This window comes from Triturus cristatus, chromosome 2_2 (genome assembly GCF_964204655.1).
Source record: "Triturus cristatus chromosome 2_2, aTriCri1.1, whole genome shotgun sequence".
In the NCBI taxonomy this organism is placed as follows: Eukaryota; Metazoa; Chordata; class Amphibia; order Caudata; family Salamandridae; genus Triturus; species Triturus cristatus.
The window spans coordinates 293,237,353-293,263,472 of NC_140582.1; the positions used below are offsets into that span (position 1 = coordinate 293,237,353).

General features: G+C 48.7%; 1 protein-coding gene across 1 annotated transcript in view; it reads left to right on the forward strand.

Annotated features, from left to right (window-relative positions):
• PLAA (phospholipase A2 activating protein) overlaps window positions 1-26,120 on the forward strand; it is a 164,024-nt gene that overhangs the window by 52,865 nt on the left and 85,039 nt on the right. The window contains exons 7-8 of the mRNA XM_085641332.1: window positions 3,984-4,153; window positions 10,649-10,806. Coding sequence (XP_085497458.1) covers window positions 3,984-4,153; window positions 10,649-10,806 — 328 coding nt within the window. The remainder of the gene's footprint in view (window positions 1-3,983; window positions 4,154-10,648; window positions 10,807-26,120) is intronic.

The window sequence follows — 26,120 nt, forward strand, 5'->3', positions numbered from 1 at the left end:
ATTTCAGTGGTTTTTTTTTTCTAATGTTTTTTTTCTAAATTGAACTCCCAACATCACTTTAAGCTTTCTGTTTTCCCTGTGAATTTCTGTGCTTGTTTTATCATATTCAGCCAACACCCCGTTGCGCACAGCCATTTGCTTTGCACAGCTGAGGAATGGCCTTGCGAAAGCTTGCACTCTTCCCTGGAACCATGCGGTTGAAGCTCGAACAGCTGTTCACATAGATGGAAACCAGGGTGGACCGTGGGAGTACCAGCGCCCAAATATATATTTTTCTTTAAGTGTATCCTCTGGGGGTGTGGCCAAGATGGCGGACGGATAGGACGTGCCTTCTCATCCCTCAGTCGCTGACCAGGGCCTGCAGCCCACCCTCTGTAGCACACAGCAGAAGTCATCCAGTGTCACACCGCACCCTGGAGGTGTCCGAGAACTGAGAGGCATTGGTGGAAGCAGCAGGGCCACCCCTGAGCCAATTTAGCTCTACATCTGCCAGAGGAAACGCAACATGTCGGCAGCCTCAGTACAGTAGGTCTTGAGAGCGACTGCGACTTGCCTGCTTTGGCTCCGGTACCCTCTCTCCGAGGCTGGTGAGCACGTTCCAGCAGTATGGGCCTCCCTCTGGATCAGAGTTCCCGGAGCTGCTTTCTTTGACGACCCGCAGCGCAACCCAGGACACCACTATGGTGCAGCTTAGCCTGGCCCTTAAGATAGTGGCTGCGGCAACGTGAGGAGTGGACCGTTGACCCCCACCCTGAGAGAGAACTGTACTGACCCCTGCTCAGGGCACCGGGTGAACATTGATAGAGATGAGGGCCTGCCTCCTGGCTGCGACATGGAGAAGACCATCAGGCCCTTGAGCACTGTGCGGCACCGTAAAGTCTGCACTAGGCCTCTAAGCGCTACGACGTTAAGGCTTGCTCAGACGCCCTCACCGCAGTAGATGCACCCATGGAGCAGAAGTGCAGCTGTGGTCAGACATGCACACCACAGCAGCCACTTGGAGTTGCCGTATTTACCGAGTGCCAGTCACGACCGGAGCCGTCTCTAGCCTGCCACCGGGCACCTGATGCACCCCTGCTGGGACCTCTGCTGCTGTGACTGGTACTGGTCAGCGTCAAGGAGGTTGAGGAGAGCCGGGGGCACGTGACGTACAGAGAGACCCCCGGGCATGCCATGAGATCCGAAGGGGTGACCTGAGCTGCGACTTTGGTGGGCCCGTCTGTGTAGGCCTGTAGCCTCCTTCCGAGACCGTGATTAAGGATCCAGGTGGGACTAGGGGGAGTGGGCCAGGAGGGTATGAAGTGGGCTCTTCAGGTGGATACTTTGCACAATACCACTGTGCTCCTGCATTTTAGCTGGCCTCGTGTCTCTAGGTGGTGGACTGGAGCCTCGAGCGCCCCCCCCCACCCACACCTGTTCTGTGTAGTTTTTCTATGGAAGGGGAAGCTCCCTCAACTTCGATCCCTGTCAGAGACATGCCGGGTCCTGAACATTGAGGAGTCTGCAGAGGAAAAACAACAGGCCTGCCCTTGAGACTGTAGAACCCGGAGGGGCTTTCGTTGGCAATGCGGGCTCGGCATCCTCAGGGACTGCGCCCAGACCCCACACCGTGGCCACAGGAGTGGCGAGCGGTGCTGGACACAGTGATGATCAGGTCATCTCCTGCCTGTCGGATTTGCAAGCCACTGAGGCTTCCTGATTGCATTCAACAGTATACAGGAATACATAAGGGACACTCTGGGTGCTCACAGGTAAAGGGACTGCCAGGGTCCAAGCTCGCCACACTGGAGGGAGGGTTTATTAACACCCGGGTTAGCCATTATTTCGTTACCTCCCTTTCCCTCCACACATGATAAAGTAAGGGTTTTTACCCCCAATGTGAAGGGGCTCAACAATGCCACTAAGTTTAGGGCGATTCTTTGTGATCTAGAACAGACTGAAGCTGACCTATATCTCCTACAGGAGACTCCTCTGGTCTCTGCAGACTGCACAGGCTTAGGTCCCGCACTTTCCCGCAACAGTTCTTGTCTTCTGTGATCTCCAAGACAGCAGGGGTGGCCATTTTGGACTCTCACTCTTTCTGCGGGTATGTGGGCTCTAAACTAGCAGAGATCAAAGAGAGACTGCTGGCATATACTGTGAGTGCAGGAGACTGCACCTTCACATTGGCTTCCCTGTACGCCCTTAATGACTGACAGGAATGATTTATCGGCAGGCTGTGGTGCAGGTGATGTCCTCTCAGGAGAAATCTGCATGGATTTCTCACCCTTTACCAAACCTAGTTGCCCAAATTATTTCTACATTGAGTACCGCTGCAATATGAGCAATCATTTGTTTGTTTCTATTAAGCAGCCATGAAAAAAATCTTTTATAAACATTAATACATCAGCATGTAGCTTTTGCTAAAAACTTCACACCCATTAACACCTGTCAACAGATTTTATAATTATCACTGTATATCAGATCAGAAACCAGTTGTTACATGCTACACCCTTGAACCCTGGGCAGCATTTGTTGCCTTCTCTTGATCTGGTAACCTTACTATAGATTCCTTTGACTGCGAGTGTTCACCCGAACCATATTTACTGCATGGACCACATGATTCCACCCATGCTAGTTCTCTGGGAGCACACAAAGCACTTGATAATGAAAGGACTTTAGAAGCAACATCAGTGTTCAATTACTACCAGATCCCTGCCACATTTGTGATGGTAGTGTTACCCATTGACAACATTTGTGAGGCTGTACAGTTGCATCAAACTCCATGCTTCTTATAATGCTTAAATCGACCAAAGAAGAGATTGACATCATCCATCTACAAGTTTGTTTTTACGGATAGTTGTTATTTATTGTGGGTCAAATATGACCTCAAAGAACACTGCATTTCCTATGCTGATGTTCAATATGTGTACTACAGAATGTATGACCGTGATCACTGTAACACAAAATATGTTTGAGCAAACCCCAATTTTTTTATTTTTTTTAACAGAAGGCTGGTAATTCCCAGAAAGTTTACGACATCCTTGTCCTATTTCTGCTCCAAGACCCAGTTTGCAACGAAGTTTGGTTGCGAGGCAGCTATTATAGACTCTGACTTCTGATTTGTCTATCTTTTAAGATGATGGGGGGGGGGGGTTCTACTGTCATAGAAACATGCAGTCTGTTGGGAGGTCAGTGTACTGACTATAAATTCACTGCGTGCTGCTGCTCCATGAGCTAGTTTGGAGTCAGGCTTTCCATTTATTTAAGCATCAGAAACTCAGGTCGTAGTTGATGATAAAGTTTAACTTCGAGATGTGCTATGGGAGTGATGTGTGGGATTTAAGAACAGGAAGAATATTAAGAACATGACCGGTCTCCCACAGAAACATTGTGCTTCTTATTCCGCAAATATCCCCTCAATTTGTATGGATACTGCCCAGAGAAGAACTGCTGAGATTTCCCTTGCAGCTCAGTATCCAATAAGTGTACATTTTTCAATCCTGTTACCTTTTTGGACTTGACCCATTGGGTCAGTTTTGACACCACTGAAGCTGATGACATACTGCAATATATACCTTCCTTCACTATACTCCGGGAAAAAGCCGTCTGCATCGCTTTCCACCAGCACAGGCAAAGAAAGGTATCTTGAAAATTAAACCTTAGAGATTTGTCCCATCATGGCTACCACCTAGCTCCACTCCCAAGATCACTTTATTATATCCTTGATCTTGGTTCAATGTTTGTGTGTGTGTGTTTTGTGATGGTGCCTGTTTGAACTTCAGTATAAACATGTTTTTGTATATAACTTTGTGGGAATCCTCTGCTGTACACTTATTAGAACATCAGCATTTTAAAATATGTATCCTATTTTCACGAATCGACTCTGTGTACTGGTTACTCCACAATGTCTCTAGTTGATACTGCAAATCTATGCATTTCTAAAAATGTATTAATAAAAATATTTTAAAAAACTATATATGTATCCTATTTGTATTCTTCAGTGATGGAGTTATCAGAGTGTTTACAGAATCTGCGCCACGGATGGCTACTGCACAGGAGATCAAAGATTTTGAAGAGGAGCTTTCAAAATCGACCATCGACCCTAAATCTGAGGACATAGGAGACATTAAAATGGAAGAACTCCCAGGAAGAGAGCACCTAAATGAACCTGGTATGCAAGCAGATTTACTTTTCTTTCATTGAGTGATTAAAATTTGAGTCAGCACTAACGGCTGGTAGTTTTGAGGCACTAGTATAAATATGGGTTTGATTTCTGTACCCCCGCTCTCCCTGTTGACTTTGTTATTGCCTTGCTCTTTGCCCCTGTGTCGCCCTTTGCCTCCTATCCATTTTTGATTTCTGTACCCCCGCTCTCCCTGTTGGCGTTGTTACTGTCGTTACTGTCGCTGCCCCTGTGTTTTCGCAACCCCTGTTGCCCGGTTTCCTTTGTGCCCCCTGCCTCCGTTTCCCGGCCCTGCCCCCTTGCCTCCCATTCGCCGCCCCGCTCCCGCCTCCCAGCTGCTCCCCCCTCCCTCTGCCCCTCATATGGAGGCCGCGCCGCTGGCGTGCCAAAGGCGCGCCTGTCTGTGCCCGTCCGCGCCGGGACTGCGCCCAGCGCCAGAACCCCTGGTTCCAGCCGACGCCAGGAACCCCGACTGAGATAAAACACCGCCGCCCTCAACGCACTCCACACCGGTCGACCTCCCGCCTGCCACCAAGCCACCCCGAAGCGCACCCATGGACCCTTCACCTGCCTAGCCTGCAAATTCACCCGCCTCAGAACCTTCTACCCCCCCCCTCCCCGCCGGCCGGACAAAACAACAACAACCACCACCTCAGATGCATCCTCCTCAACACCCGCTCCATCCACAAACACGCCATCGAACTCTGGGACCTCTTCGACACAACAGCACCAGACGTCGCCTTCCTCACGGAAACCTGGATGAACGCATCCTCGGCCCCCGACATCTCCATAGCCATCCCGGAAGGCTACAAGATCACCCGGAAGGACCGCATCAACCAAACCGGAGGAGGAATCGCCATCGTCTACAAGAGCACCATCAACATCACGACCAACACCGAAGACGCACTCGCCGCCGCCGAACACCTACACTTCCAGATGCACACCAACCCCAAGACCACCCTTAGAGGAACGCTCATCTACAGACCCCCGGGCCCGCGCACACAATTCAGCTAAACCATCACCGACTTCATCAGCCCGCATGCCCTAGCCTCACCAGAATACATCCTCCTGGGGGACCTGAACTTCCACCTGGAGAACAACAGCGACAATAACACCACCACCCTGCTCGACAACCTCGGACTCAAGCAACTGGTGAACACCCCCACCCACCTCGCTGGCCACACGCTTGACCCCATCTTCTCCGCTAGCAACCACGTCTCCTTCAGCCACTCCACTGAACTACACTGGACCGACCACAGATGCATCCACTTCACCTTCCAAAAGAATACATCCCACCACCGCACGCCACAAATCCCCCGCAGAAACTGGAGCAAAATCACCACAGACCAGCTCCTCTCATCGTTGAGCCTGAACCCGCCAGCGAACACCGCTGACACCAACGAAGCAGCCCACAACCTCGCACAGTGTATCACCAACTGCGCCGACTACCTCGCACCACTGAAGAACCCCCCAGGCATGACCGGCAACAGGAAAACCTCCTGGTTCACAGACGCCCTCAAAGAATCAAAGAAATCCTGCCGAACCTTTGAAAAAACCTGGCGCCACGAACGGACTACAGGAAACATGACAGCCCTCAAGAACGCCACTCGCGAACACCACCAGCTGATCCGCACCACCAAAAGGTCATCATTCAAAAAGCGGCTCAACAGCAACACCCACAACAGCAAGGAACTCTTCAGCATCGTCAAAGAGCTCTCCAACCCCAGCGCCAACAACAACATCACACTGTCACAAGACCTCTGCAACTCCCTCGCCACGTACTTCCACCGCATGATCGCAGACCTACACGACAGCTTCGGACCCCTGACTTCGCCTCCAGTCACCGAACCAACGATGCCCACCACCACCCTCAGCGCCTGGACCCCCATCAGCACTGAAGACCCCACCCACGTCCTGAACACCATCCACTCTGGCTCCCCCTCTGACCCATGCCCACATCATATCTTCAACAAAGCCGACACCATCATCGCACCCCACCTCCGGAACGTCATAAACAACTCCTTCACGTCAGCCACCTTCCCTGAGAGCTGGAAGCACGCAGAAATCAACGCCCTTCTGAAAAAACCCACAGCGGACCCCAAAGACCTCAAGAACTTCCGCCCCATCTCTCTTCTGCCATTCCCGGCCAAAGTCATCGAGAAGACCGTCAATAAACAGCTGTCTGCATTCCTCGAGGCAAACCACTCGCTCGACCCGTCCCAGTCCAGTTTTCGAGCAAACCACAGCACCGAGACCGTGCTCATCGCAGCCACCGATGACATCAGGATCCTGATGGACAACGGAGAAACAACCGCTCTCATCCTCCTAGACCTCTCGGCAGCCTTTGACACCGTATGCCATCGCACCCTAATACCCCGCCTCCTCAACACTGGAATCCAAGGAAAGGCCCTGGACTGGATCGCCTCGTTCCTCTCCGATAGAACCCAGAGTCCGCCTCCCTCCCTTCCGCTCAGAGATCACCAAGATCATCTGCGGCGTACCCCAAGGCTCCTCGCTCAGCCCAACCCTCTTCAATATCTACATGAGCCCCCTCGCTGCCATCGCACGCAGACTCAACATCATCTCCTACGCCGACGACACCCAGCTGTTACTCTCCCTCACCAAAGACCCAGCCACCGCCAAAACCAACCTCCAGGAAGGGATGAAAGACGTCGCAGAATGGATGAAGCTTAGTCGCCTAATGCTTAACTCAGACAAAACGGAAGTCCTCATCCTCGGACAATCCCCATCCGCCTGGGACAACTCCTGGTGGCCCACAGCGCTGGGCACCGCACCGACACCCAAGAACCACGCACGCAACCTGGGATTCATCCTGGACTCCTCCCTCACAATGACCAAGCAAGTCAACGGCGTCTCATCCTCGTGCTTCAACACCCTGCGCATGCTCCGAAAAATCTTCAGGTGGATCCCCGCCGAAACCAGAAAGACCGTCACCCAGGCCCTCGTCACCAGCCGACTGGACTACGGAAACGCGCTATACGCAGGAACCACTGCCAAACAGAATGCCTCCGCACGACTCATCCTCGACATCCCTCGCCACAGCCACATATCCGCCCACCTGAGAAACCTGCACTGGCTCCCCGTCGGCAAGAGGATCACGTTCAGGCTCCTCACCCACGCACACAAAGCGCTCCACAACATGGGCCCCGAATACCTCAACAACCGCCTCTCGTTATACACCCCCACCCACCAGCTCCGCTCCGCCAACCTCGCCCTCGCCACCGTCCCACGGATACGCAGAACCACCACCGGAGGAAGATCGTTCTCCTTCTTGGCTGCCTGGACATGGAACTCCCTCCCCGCACACCTGCGACTGACACAGGACCATCTCACCTTCAGGAAACACCTCAAGACCTGGCTATTCGAGCAGTAGCAGCACCCCCCACCCCAGCGCTTTGAGACCCTCGCGGGAGGAGTAGCGCGCGATATAAATGTACTGATTGATTGATTGTTTAGCTTTTGTGAAACATTACAGATTGAAACCACTGAAGACTAAATGAGGAAAGGAGTCTAATGGAGAAAACTGCTTCTGCACTCCCCAATTACACTTACCAGAAACTTAGCCATTGCAGGAAATGCAGCACTCGGGCAGCAGTACATGGAGAAGTTACTAAGTCTCACAAGATGCTTACATTAAGAATGGTTGGTGTGCAGGTGTAGTTTAAAAAGTGCGTTGCGAACATCTCATTGCAGCACCATGTTTGAATGTTGTGTAGCAGTCTGACAGTCTCCCAGAATTCTGTTATTGGGGGAATTCATAGAGAGGAGACAGAATGATGGTGGGGGGGATACAGGCATAAAAAAATGTATGGAAGGACCCTACTTTTGTTGTCCGATTTTTCTCTCTTGGTTGTTCCTGCCATTGTCCCTGCCTCACCAGTGACCTGTGGTGTTGCCACCTTATGCTCAATCACTATATGTGTTCACCTTATACTAAATCGAGTGGCCACTAAGCATCCTCAATCTAGCAATGCTGAGTTTAAAAGAACTGTTGGATAACAAGCCTGACTTAATTCAGTGTGTCGGCACAAATGTTAATAACTAGATTAAGGAATTTCCTCAAGACCTATCGGCATGTTTTACTGATTAAATATTGTTTCAGGAGATTCAGTAGGACCTAAAACCGCTCAAACGACCCAACATCCTGAAAAACTTGAGTATATTTTATATATTAAATTTTGAAACCAAACCCAGTGCAAAACCTCACTGTTAGCGAAATTAACCAAAATCTGAACTGACGTCTCCAATGGAGATGATGGGCAGAAATTCAATAAATCCCTCGATGGAATGAATTTATTTCTGCCCATCGCTTCCACCATATAAATGTCTGTGCTCCACGTGCCCTGTTCTCCTGGCTGTGAATTCCATCAATGCTGAGAATCCCGGGAGACTGTTAAATTGTTCGACAGTTACTCCACATGGTTCTCCTGTGAGGTGTTACTTTTTAAACTTCTTGTGCACACAAATCTTTCCTAATTTAGGCAGGTTCTGAGACTTGGGAACTTGAAAGATTCTCCATGTGCTATTTCCCCTTACCTTTGATTTGTTTAGGAATTCAGGGGTCTCTAAAACTGAAATAGTACTATTACTGTATTTCCTTCTACTTAACACCACAAGCATTTGTACATTGCCCACCTGTGCCTTTATCCTTTTTAAAGGCAACCTAGTCTCCATACCCCCTTACTCCATACCATCTCTGCTGAAACTGTCTACTAGGACAATACTGGGACAATGCTTTTCTTGCAAGCCTATTGGAACTGTTATGCAAAAACCCTCTTGCATGGACTTTGCGTGGATTTACGTTTCTTTCTTGCTGAAAATTAAATGCTTATGGTTGAGACTTCAGAACTGCCAACTTTGTGGGAAATTGGTGTGAAATAGTTGGATGAACCTAGTAAGGTCTCTAATTTTCGTAAATGTTTGTGGTTCATGACGTTCCCTTGGTGCTGACATGGAGAATCCATGAAAGTGAATAACCCAGTTCTGTTAGTCTCCCTCTTTTAGTGACAGCAATTAACTCCACATCTTTGCTGGTGTGTGATATGGCTGTTGCAAAAGAACAAAGTGCCTTGTCTGGCCAGCGGCTCCCTGACAGGCAGGCCTGGAGAGGATAATTACTGGAAAGTTATCTTGAAATGTCTGGGAGAGTTGCATGAACAGGGACCGCAGATGACCACCACAGAGGACTGAAAGGAATTGACAAAAGTAGCATTTATATACAGAACATGATGTGAGGTTTGCCTTTCATTGGTGGCTTGCTCCAGGTAAGTTGTTTCCTACCACTATAAAAAGGTTTCCGGAGCCAAGAACCAGGTTGAGTGGGTCTCTGACTGACCTATAAGGAGAGCAGCTAATTTCCATATGACAGTCCCTCTGAGGGTTGGGAGAGCTGCATACCATGGCTCTGTGTTGCTCCCATTTCGAAAAAATCCCAGAACAGTTTTGTGGTATTGTTTTGATGCAAAATGAGAGGAAGTGCTGTCCAAGAGGGCTGTTTTGACCAATGGAACATCCAGATGATAGATTTAAGACTTCTCACCAAATACTGGAAGAAAAGCTTCCCAAGTACCAGCTCCTCAGAACCCAATTGTACTTCGTTAAATCCAGAGGAGGATAAATCTGCCTGCACCTGCTGGGTGAGAGGACTCTTCGGTTTTCCCCTTATGCCCCAAATTGGCAGTGGTTTTCAGGAGTCCGACCATGAAGCTCCCAGGGACATAAAGAACAATAATGGCAAACCAGTGGGAACTGGGATCTTTAGTGGAGTTCTGGCTGAACAGAGTGGTTGATCCTGCATCCCACTGCTATATGTGTGCTAATATCTGGGAAGCCACCCCTTGCAGTTTGGGAACTGTCGGGGTGGCAAGGACAATGATACTAAGCAAACTGAGAATATGGAGAGCAGTGTACCAAACTGGAAAGTAAGAATAGTTTGCTGGTAGCTGTCTTTTGTTACTGCTGCAAATGGGGTTTCTGATGATCACACTTAACAATGCTCATAGACTAACATGAGCTTTAACACCCCCATCGGTCCTTCCAGATATTGTAGGCAATTTTTTTTTTTTGGTCTGTTAACCTCTGAACATTTGGCCCACATTTTCCTTAATGCTGTTTTGTGTAGCTGTATTTTCTTATTTTTACTTTTTTCAGTCAGTGCTCCATTACCTTAAGAGAGAGATTTTGATCTGGCCTTTGATCACGCTTGGGGTTCCCATATCTGTGCTGGCTTTCACTCTCTGTGGAATTTGCTGTTTCTGCTCACTTGTCTGTTGATTTAATGCTCGCCACACAAGTCTTATAGGTGCAGATAACACTTTTCCTGCCAAATGAAATTTAGACACTGATGATTCTGCAGCAACACTTTTACTTAACGTTCACCTGTGGCTGTTTAAGTTCAGCCCTATTATATGTTGTCTTAATCATTTCTTTCTGCTACATCCTCAATGTTGTGTTTGTTTCCAGGTACCAGAGAAGGACAGACGCGTCTGATTAAAGTTGACGGAAAAGTTGAAGCTTATCAGTGGGACACTACGGAAGATAGATGGATGAAGATTGGAGATGTAGTCGGCTCATCTGGTGCCACACAGGAGACATCGGGAAAAGTCTTGTTTGAGGGAAAGGTAGCTAAACATTCCTCCGAAAAACATGTTATCTTGTGTTTTTCTTTATGCGTTTACATAGAATCCCACTACATTGTTGAATGTTCCTCTGACATTAGGTGGCTTGGCAGTTTGTTGATCTATATTCCCTCCTTTTAGTAGAAATTTTGCTTGGTTCTTCACACCCATTTTGATCATGCCTGTTTGAAATCATCAGGTGTATAAAAGGACCAAAGCCTATGTTGGGTGGTTGACATTTTCCTCTGCCTTTGTGTGAGGACCGCCGGTTCTTGACTGTTGCGTGCAGCCCTTTTAATCATAATGTATTGTATGGAAAAACATTTTTCACGTTTTCCTCGGACATTCACAGGAGTATATCAGTTGTAGATGCAACAGACAAATGCTCATGTGCCGACTGTGTTCACCTTGTCATCTCTTAAATTTAGCGACATTTGCAAATTAGTGATGCCTAAAAACTGTGTGGTTACTTAAATAAGCAAATTCAAATAAGCAATTCAATCCTCTAATTGCTAAACTGAAGGAGAAACACACATTTGGTGATGCTTAATTTGAATATAAAATTCATTTTTCTCAAGTATTACTGCTTTTCAGTTGTCAGACAGGGGATCCTCAGTGGTTTACTCTGATAACTCTTCAATATTACATTGTTTGCATCTATACTTCTCACTGGATATTCCAAACTCTGGCCATTGAGTGTGAGATGCCTTGAGTTTTACTACACCCCAGAAGCTTGCACCGTTGTGATTTTCTACATCATATCATTTGAAGGGAACTTACCTAGACATCTCAGAAGACTTTCTAAACTAGAGAACACAATTTTTATTTACTGTGTCACTAGGATTCCAAAATGAAGCATTGCTATGCACCATCCCCATTTTCAGGAAATTGAGGAGCCTACTCCTTCCCTTCCTCGAAGTCTGTGCCCACCACGATTTCAGCTTACTGTAAGGGTAGAATTTTCTGTTGCATGACTCGATAGAGCCGCTTCTCCTGCCCAGTGTCCTTTATCTTGTACTGTCTGTGGGTTTATGTTTTTTCCCTTTTCCCCTGCCCTGTGACTCCAACAATAAGGCAAGCTCACTGTAGGACCTCATTGTAAGGTGGAATGAGACCCTAGAGCAGCGGTGTTTAACCGGTTGTCCATAAACCCCTGGGGTACTACACTCCTATTCACATTGTCTGCCGACCCATGTAACCCTCTCCGGTTATTTAGTTCCAATAATCTTAAGCATTTTGAGCTGAAAATCTATATAAAGCTGGCTCCTTCTACAAGGATATTCTATAATCATTTCCTCAAGAAACAATATGTTCGAGGCATATGAGCTGCAGATTGTACACTTAGCATAGATCGCCATCTGGTGTTGGGCCCGGATGTTTGCAGTTTGTTTTTCTTCTTGGACAGTCTTTGGAAGTCACGAGTTTGGTGACTCCTCCTTCGGTCCGTACTGCGCATGGGCTTCGGCTCCATCCTCAGATTGTTTTTTTCCGCCATCGGGCTCGGATGTGATACTTCGTGCTCCGGCTTCGAACTTCTACGGTTCCAGCCTCGACGGAAAATCCTCGTCTCTTCGAGTTTCTTCATCATCATCTTCATCTCTCGAAGCGGCACTTTTCTCCATCCCGTACATCGGCACCGGCCTTCGGGCCCTCCTCGACTCCGGTCCCGGCCGATGGAAAGGACTCCGTTCAAAAAGTGCCCAAAATGTGGGTCTAAATTTCCCCACACCGACCTCCATCAGGTGTGTAATCTTTGCCTCTCTCCAGAACACGAGGCCAGAGACTGCCCCGCCTGTAAGTCTTTTCGATCGAAGAAAACCATCCGGGATCGAAAAGCTCGACGCACCATGGCGCACTCATCGTCTGCAGCTCCACCGGACATCTTCGGAGACGGCGCCGAAGCTTCGGGGCAAACACACACCGAGCAGGAAGAAGACGTCGTCAGCGCTTCCGAGGCCGACGACTCCGACGTGGAGGACATCACACCGGCGCAGCGGGCCGTGAGTACTGTGCCCCCTCCCACCCCCGCGCCCAAAACCAAAGAGACTCAGGTTACTCCCTCGCCTGCCGGCCTGGGCAAAACCAAAACCAAAGCTTCGATCACCCCACCTTCGGGCTCGGTGTCGAAGCATCCAAAGTCTCACGGCAGCTCGGGATCGAGCCAGCCGACGCCCGGTGCCGAAAAACAGCATCCGGCACCGAAGAAAGCAATATCCAGCTCGACTCCAAAGCCACCGGTGCCGAAGCCTGGACTCTCGGTGCCGACCAAACACAAACATAAATCTGTCGGCACCGACGCTCCGGCGCCGAAAACTCCTTCGCCGAAAAAACAGGAGGCCCCAAAAAAGCATGGCGCACACAAACCATCGAAGTCCTCGGTTCCGAAATCACCGGTGCCGACGGACGATTCGACGCCACTGGCTCTGTTTACACCAGACCCTCTACAAAAGACTCTGTCCAAAGATCCAAAGACTGGACTATTGACTTTAATTATCAAGAAAAGACGCCTTGATACTCCGGCTCCTCCTCCACCACCCAAACGGAAGGACTCTGCTACTTCTCCCCTCAGAGTGCCCTCCCCACTACCACCTCCCCTACCTCCTCCACCCCCTCTCAGGTCTCCGCCACCCTTACCTCACTACTCTCCGGCCCCGTCCCCAGATCCGGACGACGGGGACCCGGACAATTATCCGGCGGATGCCCCCATGGATCCCACTCCACCAGGGACCCCAGACCCGTGGGAGGATTACAATAACCCTGACGTACCCGATATTCCTCTGGACGACCTATACCCATCCAGGCCGTCTCCTCCAGAGGACTCCTTAGGGTTCCATCATTTAGTGCAGAGAGCAGCACACTACCATGGGGTGGACATGCACACTGAACCAGTGGAAGACGACTTCTTACTGGACACATTTGACATACAGGACAAATCCACATCTATTTTACCCATGCTTAAGGGTGTCACCAAGCATGCCGCAGAGGTGTTCAAAGACCCTGTCAGGGCCAGGGTACTAAACCCTAGAATAGAGAAAAAGTATAAGGCGGCACCCACAGACCCTGCATACATTAAGGGCCCTGCTCCCTTAGATTCCCTAGTTGTCTCTACAGCTAGAAAGCGGGCTAACTCCCAGTCCTCAGGAGAAGCCCCACCGCCAGACAAGGAATCCAAACTCCTAGACGCGTCTGGCAAGCGCACCGCCTCTCAAGCTGCAAACATGTGGCGCATTGCAAACACACAAGCGCTACTTGCGCGCTATGACAGAGCACACTACGATGAACTTGAGGCTCTTATGCAGCACCTCCCCGAGAAACACAAGCGTAGGGCTCATGAGCTAATACAGGAGGGTAAACTCATTACAAACCCCTCCATTAAGTGTGCCCTCGATGCAGCCGACACTGCTTCTAGAGCCATAAATACCAGTGTCCTGCTTCGTCGCCATGCCTGGCTCAGGATCTCAGGGTTTAAGCCTGAAGTCCAGGCGTCCAAACTCAATCACCCCTTTGACCAACAAACGCTCTTTGGGCCCAAGGTAGACGAAGCGTTGGAAAAGATGAAAAAGGACACAGACACAGCAAAGTCTATGGGGGCACTCCAAACACAAGCGTCTAAACGTTCCTTTCGACGCTCCTCCTTTCGTGGCACAGGCAGAGGCTTCTCCACCGATAGCACCTCTACCTCCTACAAATCCCCTCCTCAAAATACCTTTTCAAAGGGCAACCAAAGGGGTGGTTACAGAGGCAACAACAATAAGGGCAGGGGCAAAACTAACAACACCCGTTCTGCCACCCCGCCCACACAATGACTTCCCTCCGCTCCCCCCAGACCATTCCACTCCGGTCGGGGGCAGACTACAAAACTTTATCCACGCATGGGAGTCCATAACATCGGACAAATGGGTGACCCAAATCATTCGGTCAGGGTACTGTCTCGAGCTAACATCTACCCCACCCAATATCCCACCAAGGCACCGCCCAATGTCTCAAGAACATTCCACACTGCTCAAACAGGAGGTACTCTCCCTCCTCCAAAAACACGCTATAGAGCAGGTCCCCATCAATCAGCAAAATCTAGGGGTTTACTCCCTATATTTCCTAATACCAAAGAAAGACGGGACCCTCAGGCCCATTCTGGACCTCCGGCCTCTAAATGCCTACATACATTCAGACCATTTCCATATGGTCACCCTACAACAAGTCCTCCCGCTCCTCTGTCAGGGAGACTTTCTCACAACATTGGATCTGAAGGACGCATACTTTCACATTCCAATACACCCCTCTCACAGGAAATACCTCAGGTTCGTGGTGGACGGGCAACATTACCAATTCACGGTTCTCCCCTTCGGGGTCACCACCGCACCACGGGTGCTTACCAAATGCCTAGCGGTAGTAGCAGCACACCTCAGACGTCAACACATTCACGTCTTCCCTTACTTAGACGACTGGCTGATAAAAGCCGCGTCTTACCACCAATGCGTGCAGCATACAAACAACACCATCCAACTGCTCCACCAGCTAGGCTTCACGGTGAACTACCAAAAGTCCCACCTCATACCATCTCACACAAAGCAATATCTCGGGGCCACTATAGACCCCTCCAAAGGTATTGCCTATCCAAACACAGCCAGAATCACAAGCATTCAAGCCTTACGCAAAACATTCCTTCCCCAACACTCTCTTCCAGCAAGAGTGTTCATGAAGCTCATAGGAATGATGGCGTCTTGCATCTTTATAGTGCCCCATGCAAGACTACACATGCGTCCACTTCAAGAGTGCCTAGCACAACAGTGGAACCAGGCCCAGGGTCAGCTGACGGATCTGGTGTTGGTGGACGGCCGCACACATCACTCTCTGCAGTGGTGGAACACCACAAACCTTTCCAAAGGGCGGCCGTTCCTGGACCCGGTTCCTCAGGTGATTCTAACAGCGGACGCATCGCTCTCCGGCTGGGGAGCGCACCTCCTACACCTCACAATGCAAGGTCTATGGACGCCACAGCAAAAATTGCTCCACATCAACCATCTGGAGCTCTTGGCGATCTTTCTAGCCCTAAAATCTTTCCAAAAGCAGATTTCGGGCAAAGCAGTCCTCATTCGCACAGACAACATGACTGCAATGTATTGTATCCAAAAACAGGGGGGGACACACTCTCCCCAGCTCTCCCGCTTAGCCCAGAGCATATGGAGATGGGCAATTCCCCAAAACATCTTTCTCCTGGCACAACACGTTCCAGGCGTACAAAACACCATGGCAGATCTGCTCAGCAGACAAACGCAACAACTACACGAATGGGAACTGCATCCGCAAGTTCTTCAGCCATTCTTCCAACAGTGGGGGCATCCTCAGATAGACCTCTTCGCCACCCACGAAAACAAAAAATGCCCAAGCTTCGCCGCCAGATACCCACACCCATTGTCCAAGGGCAATGCGATATGGATGAACTGGTCAGGCAGATTTGCATACGCCTTTCCACCTCTCCCACTAATTCCATTAGTGGTCAGGAAGCTACAACAGCACTCCCTCACACTCATTCTGGTAGCTCCGACGTGGGCCAGGCAGCCGTGGTACACCACGCTACTACAACTATCAGTGGTACCACATCAAAAACTGCACCTATCCCCATGCCTCCTAACCCAGAACCATGGAGAAATCAGGCACCCGGACCCAGCTCAGCTCAACCTGGCGATCTGGCTCCTGAAATCCTAGAATTCGGATACCAGGACCCAGCTCAGCTCAACCTGGCGATCTGGCTCCTGAAATCCTAGAATTCGGATACCTTAACCTTCCCCCTGATTGCATGAACATCATCATGGAAGCCAGACGTCCTACCACTAGAGCATGTTATGCCGCAAAGTGGAAAAGATTTGTTATTTACTGCCGTAACAATACAATCAACCCTTTAGATGCATCCATACAGCACATCATATGCTATCTGCTCCATCTTCACAGGTGTAACCTGGCATATTCATCCATACGCCTACACCTAGCAGCGATCGCTGCTTATCTACAAAACAGACAGCATTTATCTCTCTTCAGAGTGCCCGCTATTAAAGCCTTCATGGAAGGCCTTAAACGAGTAATTCCTCCCAGGGCACCACCTTCCCCTGTATGGAACCTAAATTTAGTTCTTACACGACTAATGGGTCCGCCCTTCGAACCAATGCATAAATGCGAGCTACAGTTTCTCACCTGGAAAACAGCTTTTCTCGTAGCTATCACTTCCCTTAGAAGGGTTGGTGAAATACAAGCGTTCACTATACAAGAACCCTTCATACAAATACATCACAGCAAGGTCATACTTCGCACAAATCCGAAGTTCCTGCCCAAGGTCATTTCCCCCTTTCATCTCAATCAATCGGTGGAATTACCTGTCTTCTTCTCGCAACCTCAATCTGTTGCAGAAAGAGCCTTACACACACTCGATGTAAAAAGGGCCTTGCTATACTACATACAAAGAACGCAACCCTTCAGGAAGACTAAACAATTGTTCGTCTCCTTCTCTCCACCACATAAAGGCAACCCCATTTCTAAATCAGGGATAGCTAGGTGGATTGTAAAATGCATACAGATTTGCTACCAAAAGGCAAAAAGAACATTATCTGTTCCGCCTAAAGCCCATTCTACAAGAAAGTTAGGGGCTTCTATGGCTTTTCTAGGGAATATACCCTTAGATGACATCTGCAAAGCAGCCACATGGTCTACACCGCACACCTTCACAAAACATTACTGTGTAGATGTGCATTCCAAGCAGCAAGCTAGAGTGGGCCAGGCTGTACTAAAGACACTATTTCAAACCACTGCAACGGATACCGGTGGTCGCCGCTAGGATTGGGTACTGCTATATAATCTATGCTAAGTGTACAATCTGCAGCTCATATGCCTCGAACGGAATATGCTACTTACCAGTATGCATCTGTTCTTGGCATGTAGAGCTGCAGAGTTGTACACGCCCACCCGCCTCCCCGGCTACCTGTATCCGTTCCAGTACATCTTATTTAGATACTACACACATGGGTTTCTCACTGTGATTACCAAGCTCCATCATTTCCCTGTTGGCGAAAAACAATCTGAGGATGGAGCCGAAGCCCATGCGCAGTACGGACCGAAGGAGGAGTCACCAAACTCGTGACTTCCAAAGACTGTCCAATAAGAAAAACAAACTGCAAACATCCGGGCCCAACACCAGATGGCGATCTATGCTAAGTGTACAACTCTGCAGCTCTACATGCCAAGAACAGATGCATACTGGTAAGTAGCATATTCCTAACTTGAAGTCCATATATTTATTAATAAAATCAATAAAGATCATAAACCTTTTAAAAACTTGTTTAGTCTGAAGCTGATGGCTGATTAGTTCAGGATAGAGCATGTGTGAGTGTGCACATTCACTATTTGCATTCAAATGTGATCTGACCTGAACTACCATTTAGTGTATGACTAAAAACTGTTTTGAATTGATGAGTGGTATCCTAGAAAGTCGTACGCATCTAAGAGCCAGTGTTCTAAGCCCTCAGTGATCTATGCATGTATGCACATATATACCGCCCAAAAGGCCCTTTCTTCCATCCACTGCTTTAACTGGGCAGGCACTTACAGACTACACCCACCTACACTTCTTGTATTGGAAAGAGGGCGTGACTGCACTTTTCAGCACAGATGAAATACTTCCTCCGAGTACCACTTCCCAGTAGGCGGCATGTAGACTATCATAATGAGCATCTGGTGTAACCTTTATGCAGTTACTCCAGTATTGGAACTTTCATAGATTCCCATGGCTTGTATCATTCCCCGTCGTCGGAATGGGAGTCTCTGTAAATAAAAAATAACATAGCAGTAGGTAGAAAAAGCAGAAAAGGCCTAGGCCTCGTCTCACTTTGTAGCATATCCACCTCTGTTTGTAAAAGAAACCAAACTAATGCAACAACCAATCAGATTAGCCTCACCACACAGAACCTTCCTGAAAGAACATCAGAGCCTCAGATTTTCTACCGCACGTTGCGCTAAGGGAGTCTCCTTTGAGCTCTGCTCACTTCAACTCTATTCTACTGTTTTTTCAGCAGTTTTTTCTTCAGAATTATTTGATGTTTCTTTTTGGAATGTCTGACAAAGAGAAAAAAGCCCTTTTTAAGGCGGTTCTCGTCCGCACGGACAACACCACAGCCATGCACTACATAAACAAAGAAGGGGGTACCAGAGCTCTTCCGTTGTCACAGGAAGCCCAGAAGATTTGGAAGTGGGCTATCCTTCACAGGATATCACTGAAGGCAGTACATCTTCCAGGAGTACTAAACGAGAAGGCGGACATGCTCAGCAGGCTGTCAGTCAGCCACGAATGGGAACTGAACCAGACTGTCTTGCAGGAAATTTTTCACCGATAGGGCAGACCTTCAATAGACCTCTTTGCAACCCCGGAGAACAAAAAATGCCAGTTTTACGCCAGCAAGCTACACCATCACGGATCGCTGGGAATGCGCTTTCGATAGCCTGGTCAGGCGCATTTGTATACGCTTTTCCCCCCATTCCGTTGATACCCAGAGTACTCGGGAAGATCAAAACGGAGCCGTGCAGGATGGTCTTAATAGCTCCAGCTTGGCCGAGGCAGTTCTTGTTCACGGAACTTCATCTCCTCTCCCTGGTCCCTCCACGGCTGCTACGGACGGTCCCAGACCTTCTCACGATGTCCCAGGGCCAGATCTGGCATCCAGACCCTCCTTACACCTGTCAGCATGGCTCCTGAGCAGCGAGAATTTCTTGGGCTAGATCTCTCGGAGGAGGTGCTTTCTCAGGCCACAGCTCCTTCTACTAATAAGACATACCATTTAAAATGGAAGGGATTCTGCATCTGGTGTCAGCAGGAGGGTTTTGACCCTTTTTTCATCTCAACCTCACCAAGTTCTTCCAGATTTCATGTCTTTGGCTAAAGCGGGGCTGGCTCATTCATCCATAAAGGTTCATTTTGCGGCTGTTTCTCGCTATAGACGCACTGCATCTGGACCTTCTCTTTGGTCAGCCAGGATTGTCAAGCAGTTCCTCAAAGGCCTCTTTAGAGTCTTTCCTCCAGTTAGGCCTCTGCCTCCTATGTGGCATTTGAATTTGGTTCTCACCCAGCTGATGAAGCACCCCTTTGAGCAGATTTGAAATTCCTTTCTTAGAAGGTGGCGCTTCTCCTAGCTCTCACTTCTGCAAGAAGAATGGGTGAGTTGCAGGCTCTGACGATCCAGGAACCCTTCCTACAATTCAAGAAAAATACAGTGATCCTAAGGACTAACCCAAGGTTCATACCTAAGGTGCCTTCGGACTTTCATTTAAATGAGCCGGTGATTCTTAAGGCTTTCTTTCATCAGCCCTCTACGCCGGCAGAAAGAGCACTCCACTCTGGATGTGCAGAGATGTTTGAAGTACTATCTGGACCGTACTAAAGAATTCCGAAAATATTCTCAACTGTTTGTTTCATTTAGCGCTCCCCGCAAGGGCTTGCCCCTGTCCAAGCAGGGGGTTGCTCGGTGGGTGGACAGTGCTAAAAGTTTCAGCAGCGGGCAAACCCCTGGAGGGGAGAGTCCGAGCACATTCTACAAGTTCAATGGCTTCTTCTACGGCCCTCTTAGCTGTGGTCCAGATCAAAGATATCTGCAGGGCTGCAACTTGGAGCAGCTCGCACACCTTCACAAGACATTACTGCCTTGAGACCTCGACACATGAAGACTCGGTTGTAGGCCAGGCAGTCCTGAGGAACCTCTTCCACTGAGTGGTAAGCTTTCCTTTCTTCCCTCCTTCCTTTCTTTTTGTTATTGGCACATTTTGGTTTTGGAATTATATGTGTATTTACGTTTATTCTTAAATGTCATTGCACTGTTTTTGATGTTCTTTTGCGTGATGCATTTTAAAAAAAGAGAGAGAGAAGAGGGAGACACAACGATGAGAGCAAAATGTGCTTCTGACTGCTAGCTACTCTGATGCAAGCTATGGGAATCTATGAAAGTTCCAATACTGGAGTAAAAAATAAATAACACCTGTAACTTTGGGTTCTCCAGTATTGGTAACTTTCATAGATTCCCATGCGCCCACCCTCCTTCCCTGGGAAAGCTCAGCCTTCAGCATGTTTTGTTATACTGTTACACAACGGCTACGAAAATCTGAGGCTCTGAGGTTCTCTCAGGAAGGTTCTGTGGGGTGAGGCTAATCTGATTGGTTGTTGCATTAGTTTGGTCTCTTTCACAAAAAGAGGTGGATATGCTACAAAATGAGATGAGGCCTAGGCCTTTTCTTTTTTGTAGCTACTGCTATGTTCTTTTTTTATTTACCGAGACTCCCATTCCGACGACGGGGAATGATACAAGCCATGGGAATCTATGAAAGTAGCCAATACTGGAGAACCAAAGTTGCAGGTAAGTAACTTGTTTTCTTGCTGTCTGTCACCTTTTGGCACAAATAACCTGCATGGCTTCAATCTTTGGCCATACAAAACACAATTGCTGCCCTTTCTCTTGAGGCCAGTGTCAACCCAGTTACTACTTCTATTCCACCACTTCTGCTGAGATCTCCAATTTCATATGATTACCTAGTGATTTATGAGTAAGACCTAGGTGCTATAGTGGTGTATCATTGTTCTAAGTAAACATGAAGCTTAAGGGGAAAGTAGATGTGCTGAGGTCCTATATTGTATGCTTGTTTGTGTATTTATTGTATATTCTTGCGGAGTTACAGATTGTAGAAATGGCTTGTGGTCCCTGGCTTCCAGAGATTAAGTGGGGTCCACAGAAGTCAAAAGGTTAAGAACCAGTGCCATAAAACAGTACTAAGAAGTAGAGGTGGGCCCACAAAATGTCCCCTCTTTCGTGCAGTTTGTGGGATTGGACGTGGTAGCAACATTATTCCTCCTGAAAAGACATGCATTTACATTTTTCTTCAGAGGGAGATGCCTACTGGCCTCCACTGTATATATGGTTCTGCCAGTCTCCCTTAATCGTGTCTTTCACCTACATATGATTGTGATATGCATGCAAGAGGTGTAGGCACTCTTTTTGTCTGGCATAATCTGTGTGTTTGGAGTGTGCACGTCTGAAAGAATGCAAGGCGGAACCTATTTTGGATTCTACTTGAGTATGGCAACCTGAGATGGTAGAGGGGTTTGTTCAAGGCTGTCCTTGTTTATTAGTGACATGGGGACTTACTGTTTGTGCATCCCCTTCCTCTTCCACCCCCTTCCCTCCCCCCCCCTCCCAGGTTGAGACATTAGAAGGGTACAGTGACCTGTGGTTGCGAGTTTAGAGGTGGTGTTCATCTTGAACCTTGCTAACATTCCTCTGATATAGATCTCCTAGTCCCATACCCCTCTTCCTGCGTGTTCTGTACTTAAAAGAACTATGACCTACCATCTGGTTTCAGTAAACCTCACTACATGGAGTTGAACCAACACAGGAGAGGTTCCTGCTGGCTTTGCATTGGACCCACAGTGACTGAGTGGAAGAAGCCACCAGACCATGAAAGAGAGCAGATTGATTAGCTCTAAATATAAATAACGGTCAGCTTGATGAGTCCCTTGTTCTAAATATTCTCATTGACTAAGGAAGAAGCCATACCATAGTAAACTTTATTTCGGCAGTTGCCATAAAAGCAAACACACAAACTGTAAAATCGCATATAAAACACTAAAAACGTAGCATATATCAAAGAAAAAAAAATAGTTACAATATTTATATTAACCCACAGTTAACACTAGCCGCATATAAGAGGAGCATAATGTAAAATTTAAAATGTTCATAATACCCACAATTAAGACTAGCAGCAAAGAGGGAGAACCTCTCAGTAATTTCCAGATGTGAAAGTGGATTTCATCTGAGTGCTCCTATAATGGTTGCCTACTGTTACGCGGTCTAAAAGGAAATCATGAATGACCGCAAAGTGAACTCGGAAACACAAGATTTTAAGGTGCTAGATACTGGGCGGCAATGTGGCAATCTTTTTCTGTCTGAGTCTCCACTTATACACAAGAAACTTAGAGACCGCAATAACAATTATTTGTGCTGTCAGCCCTAAGGACCCTATTTGCAGTTTCATAGTCCCTGATGCCCAAGTTGCAGCATAACTGAAGAATCCATTTCCTCCTATGTGCATGGTCCTCTGTGCAAAATAGGTAGCTTAGGTCGAGATAAGCATTAACAGGGGTGCGCCAACACTTTCCAATAAATTATCGAAGAGGCAAGGTCCCAATTCAGAATTAAATGTAAATGTAAAGGGTCTTGGCGCCCATAGGCTCAATTGTGTCCATGCACCTTTCCAAGAGATAAGTATCTTTAAATTATAAAAGAGGTAGAAGTTAAGATACCTAAGATGTATCTAATGTTATTCTTGGGGTCCCATAGCAACATTAAAAACAGAAATAACGCAAACCAGGTATTAATACTCCTGCATCAATGGGTCTACATGTTGCATCCAAATTTCATGCTCACCTGGGTCATACATCCTTCATAAGAGCCATGGATCCCTAATAGTTTTTCAGTCAATGGAACCTTGTCGTGGTTCTATAGGTGAAATCAATCCAATTGTACAAGCATACACTCGCTCATGCATAAATATGCTCCTAATGAAGACTGCCAGATTGATGTGTGGATGCAGGGAAAATACATATGTTCGAGGCATATGAGCTGCAGATTACACACTGTGCATAGATCGCCATCTGGTGTTCGGCCCGGATGTTTGCAGTTGTTTTTCCTCTTGGAAAGTCTTTGGAAGTCACGAGGTATGTGACTCCTCCTTTGGATCATATTGCGCATGGGCTTCGGCTCCATCCTGAGATTGTTTTTTTCCGCCATCTGGCTCGGATGTGATCTTCGCGCTCCAGTTCCGAACAGGTTCCAGTTCTTCTGTTGGCGCGCAATCCTCCCCTCTTTCGCGGTATTGTTTTCGATCGCGATCTCCACACTCAACGCGACTCATCGTTCCAAGTCTTCGATTTCCGGTCGTCGACGAAGGCCTTTGGGCCTACCCAAGCTCCGGTCCTGGCTGATGGAAAGGACTCCATTCAAAAAGTGTCCTCGATGTGGGTCCAAATTTCCCCACACCGATCTCCATGAGGTGTGCAACCTCGGGCCTCTCCCCTGAACACGAGGCTCGAGACTGTCTGGCGTGCAAATCCTTCCGGTCCAAGAAGACCATTCAAGACCGAAGGGCGAGGAGACCATGGCACACTCGTCGATAGCGATCCCAGACGACCTCTTCGGATAAGGTGTCAATGCTCCAGAAGGACAGCACACCAAAGAGGGCCTCGTCAGCGCCTCCGAGGCCGACGACTCAGATGTTGAGGACATCACTCCGGCACAGAGGGGCGTGAGTACCAACATCCACCCCCACCACACCCTCGACGGCATCGAAAAAGGCTTCAGTCAAGCCTTCGACCTCGGGCCTAGGCACGACCAAAGACATTGCTTCCCACACCTCGCCTTCGGGCCCGGTGAAGAAGCCTATCAAGCCTTCCGGCGGCTCGGGCTCGAGCCAGCCTACCATCGGTGCCGAGAAACACTCCTCCGCACTGGCGCCGAATAAGAAAATGGCCTCCTCCTCCGCACCGAGCTCCACACCGAAGCACTCGGTGCCGTAAACAAACACCAGCTCCTCGGTACCGACAACGTCCCCGAAGCCAAGCAAAAAACACAAAGCCATCGACATCCACACCTCGAAGCCGAAAGTCATCTCGGAGCCGAGTAAACAACCAGCCATCCCGAAGCCGCACAGTTCAAAACAATGAACTGATGCTGACTCCAAGACTAAAAAAACCTACGGCCCCAACGCTTTCGGCGCAGACAGATCGGCTACTCACTGAAGAACTATGTCGGCCTGATCCACTACAAAAAACACTTGTCAAGGACCCCTAGACTGGACATTTGATGCTCAGCATCAAAAAAAGACCGCTGGACAAGCCTGCCCCAGCTCCACCTCCAAAGAGGAAAGACTTTTCTACCTCCCCTTTGAGAATACATTCATCCCCTCCTCCACCTCCTTCTCCTCCCCCACCCCCACCTGATCATTCCCCCACACCCTCTCCGGATGAGGAGGATGAAGATGATGATGTCTATGATGACACAGGGGACCCCACTCCTACAGGCTCCCCAGACCCATGGGACGACTATAACATTCCAGACATCCCTAACATCCCGCAGGATGATCTCTACCCTTTGAGACCATCCCCCCCCCGGAAGACACAATGAGGTTTAACCAACTACTCCATAGGGCTGCACACTACCACGGTGTGGATCTCCTTGCGGACCCCGTGGAGGAGGACTTCTCCTAGATACCTTCGACACAACACACAGGGCCACTTCCATCCTGCCCATGCTTAAAGGCGTTATCAAGCACGCGCCGGAGGCCTTTAAAGACCCGGTCAGGGCCAGGGTCATCAACCCTCGCATCGACAAGAAGTATAAGGCCGCCCCTACAGACCCCATCTACATCAGAGGGCCAGCACCACTAGACTCCCTAGTAGTGTCCACTGCAAGAAAGCGTGCAAACTCCCAGGCATCATGCAAGGCACCACCACCTGATAAGGAGTCCAAACTCTTGGACGCATCTGGCAAGCGCACTGCATCCCAGGCTGCCAACATATGGCGCATCGCAAACGCACAAGCGCTTTTGGCAAGATATGACAGGGCACATTATGATAAACTAGAAGCCATAATGCAACACCTCCCTGACAAATACAAAAATAGAGCCAATGAGCTAATCCAGGAGGGTAAAACCATCACCAACACCTCCATTCGCTGTGCCCTAGATGCAGCTGACACCGTCTCTAGGGCAATTAACACCAGCGTCCTCCTCCGTCGGCATGCCTGGCTACGAATTTCAGGTTTCAAACCAGAGGTGCAGGCTTCCATCCTGAACCACCCCTTTGACCAGGAACATCTGTTGGGCCCAAAAGTTGATGATGCCCTGGAAAAAATGAAGAAAGACACTGATACGGCGAAGTCTATGGGAGCCTTACAGTCGCACCCTCCCAGGCGCTCCTATCGGCGCTCTTCCTTTCGAAGCACCTCCAGAGGCGGCTACTCCGACACCGCTTCTACTTCCTATAAAGCCCCTACCCAATCCACCTTCACAAGGGGTTACCAAAGAGGCGGCTACAGGGGCAACAATAATAAAGGCAGAGGCAAGACAAACGCCTCCCGCTCTGCCTCTACCCCTACCCAATGACTTCCCTCTACTCCCCGTAGACCATCCCACTCCGGTCAGGGGCAGACTCCACAATTTCCTTCCTGTCTGGACTACTATCACCTCAGACAAATAGGTAACACAAATAATTTGGTCAGGCTACTGCCTCGAGCTAA